General features: G+C 35.0%; 1 protein-coding gene across 4 annotated transcripts in view; it reads right to left on the bottom strand.

The window, feature by feature from the left end:
* Nucleotides 1–12764, bottom strand: part of slc11a2 (solute carrier family 11 member 2) — a 212569-nt gene that overhangs the window by 65796 nt on the left and 134009 nt on the right. For all 4 annotated transcript variants that reach the window (XM_051672313.1, XM_051672310.1, XM_051672311.1 and 1 more), the window contains 2 exons: nt 3305–3463; nt 31–117 (listed from right to left, as the gene is read on the bottom strand). In XM_051672313.1, coding sequence (XP_051528273.1) covers nt 31–117; nt 3305–3463 — 246 coding nt within the window. The remainder of the gene's footprint in view (nt 1–30; nt 118–3304; nt 3464–12764) is intronic.

The raw sequence follows: 12764 nt of genomic DNA, 5'->3' as shown, positions 1-12764 counted from the left end.
AAGAGAGAAAAAAAATATTTTCTGACTTACCCCTTTGTAGATATCGACTTCAAGTGTTTCATTGTTGGTTGGGAAAAGCTCAGTGTGTGGGCTTCCCGTTTCATTACATTTCTGACTCTGAAGGGAAAAGGTGAATATATTAGTTAGCTAAATTATATAAATTATATTTATATATTTACACATAAATATGTCAATCCAAATTTAAAATACATTTAAATATACAAATATTAAAGGATTAGGTCACCCAAAAATTTAAATGCTACTGTTTCAAACCTGTTTAACTCAAAAGGAGAAATTTTAAAAGAATTGTACAGGTCACTCTTTCCCATTTTTTTTTTGTCTTCTCACACAAAGCTATTGTATGACTTTAGAAAACTAGGAATATAGTGCTGTTTAGTCGGACCACTTTTATAATACTTTTATTTAGGGATGCACTCAAAATTCGGTCACCAAAAATGCCATAAAAATGCAAAAAAATAAAATACAAATAATAATTGCCACAAGAGAGAGAAAAAAAAAAAAGTCAAAATCTTGGCTGAAAATTTGAACAAATATTGACATAAAAAATGCAAATGAAAAAAAGCAGTATTTATGTGAAATGATTCTGGTTTATGCATGATTTTGACATGGAGAAAAAGCAGTGTTTATGTGAAATGAATCCAGTACATGTATGATTATGATTATGGTTAATGTAAATGTCAGAACATGATTGAGGATGTAGTCTATAGCTTATGGTTCATGTAAATGTCAGAAAATGATGGAGGATGTAGTCTATAGCAGGGTAGTGCACCATTCAGATTTGAATGAAGAATGTCAGTTCAATTCCAATTCAATTCATGAATTTGGATTGAATTCGAATTGAGGTAGCAAAAAAATTTAGAATTGCAATTCGAAATTGAATTTAAGGAAGTAGAATTAAAATGGAATGAAATCCAAAGAATTTCATAAGCCTGTTTTTAAGTTTATTTATTTTTTTTATAATACATTAGATTTTTCAGTATAACATCAAACATGTTATCATATTATCATATGCATAACAAATGGGGTACTTCCAGAAACACTACACTGTTAAAATCTTAGATCAAGTAAACAATGTAGAAAAAACATTAAAAGATTTTCTTGACTATTGTAGCTTTTTTGGGCTTTAAGCAACTTCGAGGAATGCAAGTAATGCATCTTAATACAGCTTTTCTATTACAACATACAGCACTTAGTCAAACCACCAAGCATGTTGGATACACAGTTAAAATTGGCCTACACAAAATGTCTGTGTGGTTCAGTACCATTTATCTTCTTCCCAGCATGCACAGGGGCAAGAATAATATGGTTGCATTGTTTGGCCATTTGCATGGTTTTATTAACCTTAAATTCATCTTAAAGTTACTTAATTTACTGTAAATATGTACAGCTAATATGTAAAAGTCATGGCAGGTCACATTTTAATTTAAGGTAATTTACTTAAAATTAAGTAGATTAATTCAATTAAAAAAAATAATTCAAACTTAATTTCTATAAATTTTACAAACACATTACTTTTTACAGTATTAATAATCACTGATATAATAAAACGCAACAATGTTTAAAATGCCACCTATAGAAATTTTTATTTAATTTATTTCACTATTTAATAAATTTTCATTTTATGGACTATGGTGCAAAAACACTTTTTTCCAGGAATGCTCGAATCATCCAGGAAGATTACAATTTTGAATCTAATTTTATGAAGTTTTCTAAAAACATTATTTTGAGTTATTTAACTTACAGTACTATTTGTTTGTGTAATATAGTGAACTCTTGTGTGAAAAGGAACATTTTTATTTCTCACTATATGAGCCCTAAAGTTGGAAATATTAAGCCACTGTCTTCATCACTCAATATACAGTATTGGTTAATATATAAAACAATCAATATATTCAAATTTTGAATCTAATTTCATGAAGTTATTATCTGAAACCATTTCTGGTGCTGTACAGCAAATAAAATCATCTATAACAACATAAATTTTATGTATTATTATTATTTAGAGAGAGATATTTTATGTCTATAAGTTAAAAAAAAATTATTTTACCTATTAAGGAATACATAGGCATTATTGGTAAACAAATAATAACGTAATATGTGTCACAAAATGTGTCTTGGACTAATGAAACTGTGTAGTTTGACTGTTGAATTTCTTTGAATTGCAATTCAGTAAATTTCACTTCCTATCATTCCAATTCAAATTCATATTCAACTTCCTGTCGAGTATGGCCAATTCAACTCAAATTCCAACTCATGAATTGAAAGGGAGTTAATTCTGAAATTATTAATTTTGCACAACCCTGGTCTATAGACATTATTCACAGTAATGCAATCTTTGATTTTTTACTTGATAGAAAATGAGGCTGTGAGGGATAGACTTACAGTTTCTTCAGTGGGATCCGCTGTATAAAGCTGTATAAAGCTCCATGATCACATCTAAATTTCCACAACTCATGTTTTCGAGTTTTTTTCCCCCCTCCAATGTTTCATCAGCGGAACGATCCAAAACACTTTAAAGGTGCTATATGTAATATTTTTACTGTACTAAATCATAAATGACCATAATATGTCATTAGAGAATTAGCAAACATGCTAAGTTGAAATACTGGTTTCTCTGATAACAATGCTACAGCCAGTATATTCTACTTTGAAGTTTCCATTCTGGGACGGAATTTCTGTTTATGTTTTGGCCTGTGTGATCCTGCCCAGTGCCCACTCACCAATAGTATTTCGACACCACTGGGTTGCCAGATTTGAACAAGTTTGCAGGCAAAGAACACTGCATGCTGCAGCCATGGAAGCCAGCAAACAAACTGGATCAGAGATAACAGATTCCACCTGACCTAAAAAGCCTTGCCATCCATCTAAAAACTACCATGACCAGAGGTGTAGTAAAACAAGGATAAATACTGGAGATGCCTTTGGAAAATGTAGACAGCTTAAAGCCCAGAAATCCTTTAAATTGGATGCTGAGTTCCTGTTGCGTGTCCTCATTCTGGCAACCCGCATGAGCTTCGAGTCTGGGTCAGGGCAGACAACTCTCCAATATTTTTTTGTTTTTTTGGGGGGGATTTTTCCCCTTTTTCTCCCAATTTGGAATGCCCAATTCCCAATGCGCTCTAAGTCCTCGTGGTGGTGCTTTTGCATCCTTTTTGAAGCATGAAATCCTCAGTCCCCATGGGGACTAAATGTCATATGGGATTATAAAAACACATGAATGAATTTTCATTCTTGAGTGGAATATTCCTTTAATATTCAAAAAGTAAAAATAAAAAGTGCTCACCACTTGCATATTTGTCTTGCCATAAAATGCCTCTGCAAAGACGGCCACCACAAAAACATTGACGAGGAAAGAGACAAAGAGAGCAATTGATGACTCAATGAAGTAGTATCTGTTGGCCTCCTTCACCTCCTCCTTGTTGGCTCGATTTATTTCCCGTGACTGAAGCAAATAATAAACATCAGTCAGTCAAACATTTTCTGATTAATATATCAGACTTAGTGTTATATAAATATTCAGACAGGCTGCATGATAAATATGGACCTGCAGATGGTACTCATCCAAAATGGTCTTCCACAGCCCCAGCATTAATGCATTAACAACCACTAATGGCTCTATAACCTTAACATTTCAATAGAGCTGAATGCCTTAAAGCTCTTTCTTGCAAAAAGCAGTTTGATTAAAACAGGTTGTTGTGCATCAACAATGCCACTACAGCACTGGCTTGCTGGTTGAAAATTGTGCAATGGAGACACATGTTAAACACTTTCCTGTAACACCTTTTAATCTATTACAACATTTGGCGTTCATATCCACATAAGATTGCAATGAGAAGTTATTTCAAACACTCGTTGGCGTTTTCAATTGTGCCAATTGTTTTGAACGTAACTTTTCAAGAAACAAATAAAAATATACACTGATAATGAATAAAAACAATATGAAACTGAAAAAAAAAAATATATATTATATATATATATATAAGATCAAAGGCAAAAAAAAAATGTTTTACTTATTCTTGAAATAAACAGCATTCTTTGTTAACAATATTTTCTGCTTGCATTTGCAGATCAGGATTTATGCGCTCCTAGATTTTTCAGTCACACTTCCGAAGCTTTCAGTTACGCTCCGAGTTTTCATTCGCAGTTCTGGCGCAAAATTATCGTATGGGCATGGCTAACAGAGATGAGTTCATCGTCATCATCAGCAGAACACTCGAGGCAGCCTGAGGTAGGTCAGTATAATGAAGACAGTCTAATAAATAAATAAAAGTTATTGCCTTTTCAGTAAGAGCGCTAGTCTGAGTCCTTTTTTGGCAGAAACCATGGTTTTACTGTAGTAATATTGTAGCAACCATGAATGTTTTTTTTTTTTTTGTGGTAGTAACCATGAATTAGATATAATTAACCATGGTTTTACAACAGTAACCATAGTTTAACTATGGTATTAGTAGTAAAACCATAGTAACATATACTGTAGTTTTCATTTTTGATATTACTACTACTAATCCCAGATGGTCTCCAGAATGAAGTACAAAGAGGAGGGCGAATGAGTCGCCTTCGGTACAAAGATGAGGGCAAACGAGTCGCCCTCACGCCGGGTCTTCACCATCCCCGGCAAGATCTCCGTCACCCGCACCCAACCCACTTGTCACCACGAGCAAACCCAGTTTCCCCGAGTTGCCCTTACTCTCAACCCACCCTCTCCGCAGTAGTGGGCCGAGATAGTTGAGAATGCTGAAAGATCTTTCTGACCAGGTTTCCATGATACAACAGATTAGAAGTAAAGTACAACGGATGATCGAAGACTGTAATCTGAACAATGCACATTAGAGTGAACTTTTATCACATTTGAATCCACCCAGGCCAGCCGGGTGGATTAGAGGAGGGACTGTTACGGGACAATAGACACATTATACAGCGAGCAGTGTTCTGCTAAGTTGTCTTCGACATAGACCCGGCTGTGCTGTATACATCTCAGTAAAACTCAATAAAGCTCTCAGGTATCATTGGTCTTGTCTTTGTCTCTGGCCATCCTACAACAGCTATTATGTAGCTAGTCATTGCTAGCATGTTGCAAGGCATTGCTAGCATGTTTTACCACGTAGCTAGACATTGCTAACATGTTTTAGCATGAAGCCAAGCAATGCTTGCATGTAGCTAATTGTTGCTAACATAAAACTAGCCATTGCTAACATGCTGCAAGGCATTGATAGAATGTAGTTAGGCATTGCTAACATATTTTATCATCTAACTAAATGCTGCCAGATATACATGTAGATATACATTGCTAGCATGTATTAGCATGTAGCTAGGCATTGTTAGCGTGTATCTAGATAACACTAGCATGTCTAAGCATGTAACTATGCATTGTCACTATGTCTTATCATGTAGCTAAGTGTTGCTAGCATGTTTATAGGTGTTGCAAACATGTTAAAACATGTTGTTAAGTGTTGCTAGCATGTTTTAACGTGTAGCTAGGCATTGCATGCATATTGCTAGCACGTTTTAGCATGCTTTAGCATGTAGCTAGGCATTGCTAGCATGATGCTAGCTTTTTAAGACACCGTTTAAGTAGTTAGACAAATCTAGCATGTTGCTAAGTGTTGCTAGCATGATTTAGAATGTTGCTAGATGTTGCTAACATGTTGCAACAATTTGCTAGCATGTTTTTAGGGGTTGCTAGCATGTTCTAACATGTTGCAAGGCATGCTTGCTAGCCCGAGTCAAAAGAGCCCATCCACATATCTCTTTGACTTTCTGATCTAGAGATATAATCTCACTGATTTCACATCAATGTTATATCTATGGAAAGTTTTCGCCCGATCACTTATAAAAGCATAGCACAGGTGTCACCAATAAGCCGGTCGGGTTTACGACAAATGGTGCAGGACGATTTAAGTGCCAAAGTTTTGTTCGGAAGAGGAAAAATAACTAGATAGGTACATTTTCTGATAAAAAAAAAAAAAAAAAAGGGAGTGGTGCTTGCTGTGGCAAAACTTGTCACCACAATGTCCCACTTACTGCCCCAAGTTGAAAGAGCCCACTCCCATGCAGGGCTTGACATTAACTTTCTGGCTCACTGGCCACTGTGGCTAGCGGTATTCCAAAGTCACTAGCCACTAAGCGTTTTCACTAGCCAAAATCCCTTGCACCAAAAAAACTGATAAAGGTAACTGAAGACTGTAACTGCATGCTTTTCTTTGGACATTTTATTTGAACGAGTTCAGCAGGACGCAGGCCTAATGATTTAAGTCAAATTTATATCTGAAGGCAAACATGGACAGTTAGGACAGTAGTAGGATAGAACAGGAGTAAAACTGTCAATAATTTGTTCATTTGTCCATGGAAGTCCAGATGCTAACCCGTTTAACCCTTTCCAGCCGGAGCGTTCAAATTTGGGAACAATTATTCCCATGGTTCCTGTCTCAATATCTTCACCATCCAATCACTGATTTTATTTCTGAAAACTGCCAGATACTCATGACAATATAAGCTAAAAGCACATATGATTGGTTAAGGGGTTACTGGGCGGGAATAATAAATGTATCTTCATCAGCGTCATCCTTCATTTGCCTGAGCGGAGCCAGAGAGGATATCCCGGGAGATTACCTCCAGTGTTGGACTTACTGCTTCAAATTGAAAACTGAGGCGATCTTTTGAGGTAAGACAAGTTATTTAACATGTGTTGTCAATATTGTCTCTTGAAAGTCAAAACATTTTAGTTACGAAGCATTTATTTGTAGGAGTAACGCTAGTTATTTCTGGAAAGAAAATGACACGACCGTCGGCGTTCATCGGACAGGCAGCTAGCCTCTATTTTTAAGCAAATTTCTGTGAAACTTGCTAAATAAACATTAGCTAACAATACTATGTACATTTTTAACTAAATATCAATAACTGTTTTGGCCAATTTTGTCGCTTGCGAAAAATCCGCCTGTAGTAATGTGAGGCAGAGAGCAGACGCTGTTCAGACCCTTTTATTTTTTTTATTTTATTTTTTGATGCTGTTCAGACCTGCCTGGAAACTAGCCTGCTACTTACATAAGTTATGTAGCTTGTTGATTTCCCCTTGTAATAAAATAAAATGGTAGATACGCTCAGAAATATTTAAGCCAATTTGTAAGATTTATGTAATTTAATTGCATATAAAATTTCCATTCATTTGCATTACATAGTTTTAATATAAACAAAGTTTATATGAGTGTATCTTTCTATAATTTAGCAGATAGCCTTACCCATCCATCACACAGACATGATTTTAGATTGAGCGTAGCTTCCTGTTCACAAGAAAAGTGTGAGAGGGCTGTCTGCAGTTGGAAATTCTGGTTAGTCTGCAAGCCTTTGGTGATTATTCAGTGTACGGATTTGTGAAGAACACACTGCTGGCTACCAATTGTGTACTTTTTTTTTCTGTTGTAGAGATGGATAGAGACTATGGCTCCCTGCTCAGCACCCTCAAGAGGAGGAGGCAGCTGACTGCTGATGAGCTTAGGTTCATAGCAGAGGAGGACATGGCTCATGAGGGCATGAGCACACATGAGGAAGATCTGCTGGACCAGGAACTACTGCAGGAAGACCCGAACCACAAGGAGATGGAGGATGAGATGGAACCTGATCCCCAGCCAAGACCATCAAATGGGTATATATGAATGTATACGTATTGTTTGTTTCTATTTCTCATATGACTGATACTCACAGTAACACTAACACTGTTACTCTTTATTATTTTGGGTATGGCTAGTCATTCTCGCACAGGTCCCAAGTCAGCTAGAAAGTGTATATGTTTCCCTGACTCGTACTCGTTTCTTATCCCTCATACTCTGACATCGATTCACAGGCACAAAAACCTCTCCCATTTAAGCCTAGCCGTCCATTCGGTATTGACTTAGGTACCGTGCATCAGGCCGTGTGGTCAACCTCCAATGTGATGTTGCGAGAAATTGACTTTTTCATGCTGTTTTTTACTCAGGCTGTAGTTGCCGAGATATGCAGCTTTACAAACCATCAGGGGTGGGAGCTCGTCCTAAACTGTCCGTCATATTCCAGCTATCAAGGAGCTTGGATGGAGGTGACCCCCAATGAATTTTACAAATTTCTTGGGTTGCTCATTTACATGGGGTTTTCAATTCTCCCTGATTCCCATCATCATTGGGGAACCAAGTCACTTCAGGGCTCATGGGCGAGGGGATTTATGTTGCGTGACTGCTGCAAGGCTCTTTTAGCAGCTCTACATGTTGTAGACCCTACCACAGAGGATAATCAGGATCGCCTTAGGAAGTTGCGTTATCTTAACCAAAATCTCGCAATAGATGAACGTATGGTCAAGTCTAAAGCTCGGTCAGGATTTAAACAATACATGAAGGGCAAGCCTACTCAGTGGGGTTTTAAATGATGGGTAATTGCAACATCAGACTCGGGGTATACTCTCGACTTTAACGTTTACACAGGTAGTCATGATGGGCGTGTCACTGACTTGGCCACCAAAGTGTTGAATCGTTACTGCAGCCAAAGACCAGGGCCACAACGTTTAGTTTGACAACTTTTACACATCCCCAGCTCTTATGGTTAAGTTGTTACAAATGGGAACTAATGCCTGTGGGACATGCAGGGTGAATAGTAAACCGTTTCCTGCAGAACTTAAAGACATCAAAAGATGGGAACGCAAGACAGCTTGTGGGGATATGAGGTGGTGTAGGATTGAGGGGAATATACTTGTAATTCAGTGGAAGGACACGCATGCAGTTACATGCCTCTCCGATTTCCACAATGCGAATGGCTCAACCGAAATTACTAGGTTTGTAAAACATGATGGCGACTGGACAAAAGTAGCAGCCCTCCAGCCCACTGTCATCAGCGATTATAACAAAAACATGGGCGGTGTTGATAGGTCAGACCAAATGATAAAATCTTACGACGTCCTACAAAAAACTCAGAAGTGGTGGAAGACTTTTTTTTTTTTTTTTTTTTTTCCCACTTCATAGACACTGCCGTCATCAATAGTTTCATATTGTTTAAGGAATGGCAACACATTCATATGGCACCAGGGGATGAGCGCAGACCGGTGAACTTAACCCAGATAGATTTCCTGGCTTGTCAGCTGGGAGGTATTGATATTCACGCAAGATTCCCTTTGCATACACTAAAGCCTGTAGTCCCTCCTTTGTCATCACTCCACACAGCCCATGTCCCTAAATTTGAATGAATTTGAAGAGATGTTGGCTATGCTATTGGAAAAGTAGGACTGATAATAAAACTAAAGTAGCCTGTTGCGTGCCGGAATGTAATGGCAAAAGACTTGGTGGTGAAAAGGTTCACGATAGGAACTGTTTTCAGTCTTGGCACTCAGCTGAGTGTGACCAGTTTCACAAAGAGGCCAAGGTTGGAATATAACCTGGTGTTGTCGTCCTCCCCCTCCCCTCTTTTCTCCACAGGTATTGCAGTTGTTGAGTATTTATGAATTTATATATATTCTGTTCCTGCACTCTATTAAAATGTATTTACTGTCGATAGTTTGAAAGTTGATTTTGTATGTTTTGCTGTGCAATTCGTGTGTAATTCTAATGTTCAATTTAAATAAAGTGTGTGTTTTATTGAACACATTAAATGTATATTTTAGCGTTTGTGTCCTTCAATTTCAGATGAAATCTCAATTTAGTATTACAGGTGCTCAAAAGGAGTATTTGAGGAGTGGTCATGTGAAATGTATCTTAACATTCTAAATGCTTGTTTTATTCCATTTTCCCACTAATCACTAGAATGGTCATAACTTTTAAACAATAGATTATATTTCTAATTTGTCTGCTATTCTACATTGCCCACAAAATTATGTATATTTAATACACTAAGTTTCCCTCTAGCTTGTAATTAAAATGGTTGAAAATGCAGTTGTCTGATGAAGTATGGTGGCTGGAGAATATTTTTACAAAAATTGCTGTGAAATCTTATTGATAAAGGATGATTAGCCTTAAATAATCATACATATATTTATATCATTTGAAAGCCCTAGTTCTTCTCTTCAATATGGTATATACAGTTCAGGTGTGTGATGTTATATGAATATGAATGTAATATGAATATGGATAAGAATATCATATTCTGGCACAGAATGGAATTTTCGGAATTTTGGGCACAGGCTTTAAAGGGTTAACCATTCTAAATTGTACTTGCCTTCATGACAGTTTACCACTGGGTCTACCATTATTTAACATTGGCATTTGTAATAAAGCACCACCAGACCATGGATGGCTCCACATTATTAATGTGGTTACGCTAATGTGGTTAGGCTTAGATAGTCTTTCTTAAAAAAATAAACTATAGTATTTGAAAAGACTAATGGCTTAAACACATTTAGAAACCTTTAACTATAAATTTCACTGTAATAATTCCATTAAGAACAAAAAGAGATGTTAGATTAAATATAGCTGCAAGCAGCAATTATTGAGGCCAAGCAATTATCGTATTTCAATTATTTTATCAAAATACACACACTCAGATAGATGTGAACTCTTTTTCTCATTTCATAATAAAATTGATAAAACATTTAAATACAATAAATTAAAATCGAAATAAATTCCATACAAAATGTTACAAATGTTTTCTTCTTTAGTTGTCATTAGGGATAGGCGATACCACTTATTTTCTTTTCGATCCAATACCAATCATTTTAAATCCAATATCATCGATACCCATACCTCTGTTTGATTTTTTTGCAATTTCTTGGGATAAATGAGTAATATAAAATATTATTTTTTAGTCATAATTCAAGTAATTTTATATATATATATATATATATATATATATATATATATATATATATATATATATATATATATATATATATATATATATATATATATATATATATATATATATATATATATTTTTTTTTTTTTTTTTGTGAGCCTAAACAGAAAATTATTAGACTTCTGTTTTGTTTACCCTAACAATAATTAACCATTGTTTCACTACAGTAACTATAGTTTAACCATGGGATTTAGTTAAACCATAGTTACCACACAATTATCTATGGTTACTACTACAATATTACTGTAGTAAAACCATGGATTCAGCCAAAAAAAAAAAAACATGGTTACTACAATATTACTTCAGTAAAACCATGGTTAAATATTTTTTAAATTACTTAACAACAATTACACACAATTATAAGAAATAAGGAATGTCACCTTTAGATATGTTGCTGTTTTAGCGTGAATTTACTCCAGAACAAGTGATGTAGTAGGTCTGAAGAGGTGGGCATTCTGTGAATTTATGAAAGACTCCCCAATAAAAAATTTAAAAAGACACATGCACCCGATCTCTAAAATTCATTTACATTTATATGCATTACATATGTAAAAAGTGTAAGAAGTTTATTTTTTCCATAAACAAAATGACTGTTGTAATTATAGTCCCACATAAACTTACAAAATATATATCAGGGTAAGTTTCTTGCTGTCATGGTGTACAGTACACTGCTAAGAACCATGGTATGCTAATTTGATGTTAAATATGTATTTCAATAATAGGTGTCATTAATATTCCTTTTATTAGGCTACTATGAAAATTGTTAATACTTTATTATTACTAGGGCTGGGACGATTCATCAATGTAATCGTTTACAGAAATACGTAGATTTACGTCGCAATGGAGTAATTAAAATGGCAGCGCCTGGTTTAAGCATGGATTCCCTCGAAGAACAAGCTGCAGCTAAAAAAACTCGCCAACGGTCATCTGAAGCATGGGAGTATTTTAGCCAGAGACCCAACAATCTGTTGGGATTGTTTATTTATTTATATATATTTATGTTATGCTAATAGAGTGTCTTTTTCACTGTATTAAAGTTTGCATTCATAGTAACACTGTTTTGAACCCTATTATTCCTCCGCGGGCAAAAAAAAAAAAAAAAGTGTCCTCTTTTTGGAAAACCAAAATCCTCTTTCCTCCTGAAAGTGACTTGAGTTTTACATTTGTTTCATTTATTTTGTTGTTGGATTGCTAAATGTAGATTGCACTTTCTTTTTACTTGAACAAGTTCTTTTATTTTGGAGAGATTTTATGTTGGACTGTAAAATGGAGATTACCAGTTAAGACAGGGCTATTTTTGTTGCAGAATAATGCCCTGCAGTGCACACTTTGTTTCTTGTATATTTGTTTGTGTTAAAGAGAAGATGATTTAATATAATATTGAAATATTAATGAGACAAGTTTTTTATATTTATTTTGGGTTAATTAATTGTTATATTAATCAAGTAATAATTATAAAAAATCTTTAGAATAATCTGCAAATTAGTCTAATTTGAAAAAGAATCATTATATTAAATCGAAACAATAAAAATAATCGTTAGGTGCAGCCCTAATTATTACTCTAGTTAATAAACTAATTCATAATACGCAATAAACTGTTAAGCATTGTAGCTAATATGAGTGTAGTAATGTTCACGTTAACACGTTATCTTTTATTACCATATAGCCTACATAAGAATGAATGGTTATTTGTTTTATTTGTGTACTATTATGTGCTTTTCTACGTATAGTGAAATTGTTTTCCTACTTAGAAATATAATTTTAAATGATTTGATATCACGAGAAAAAGGCACCATGGACAGCAGTAAAAGGCAAAAAAAAAAAGAGCATCAAAAACTAGCAGGGGTGCAATAACATGCAGTATTTTCACAAAGTTTAATTGCATAAGTAACATTTAAATGTATATACTAGGGATGCACAATTACGACAACAATCATAAT

This window comes from Myxocyprinus asiaticus, chromosome 35 (assembly GCF_019703515.2).
Source record: "Myxocyprinus asiaticus isolate MX2 ecotype Aquarium Trade chromosome 35, UBuf_Myxa_2, whole genome shotgun sequence".
NCBI lineage: Eukaryota > Metazoa > Chordata > Actinopteri > Cypriniformes > Catostomidae > Myxocyprinus > Myxocyprinus asiaticus.
The sequence above is the reverse complement of the archived record's forward strand: the minus strand, read 5'-3'. Positions and strand labels throughout refer to the sequence as shown.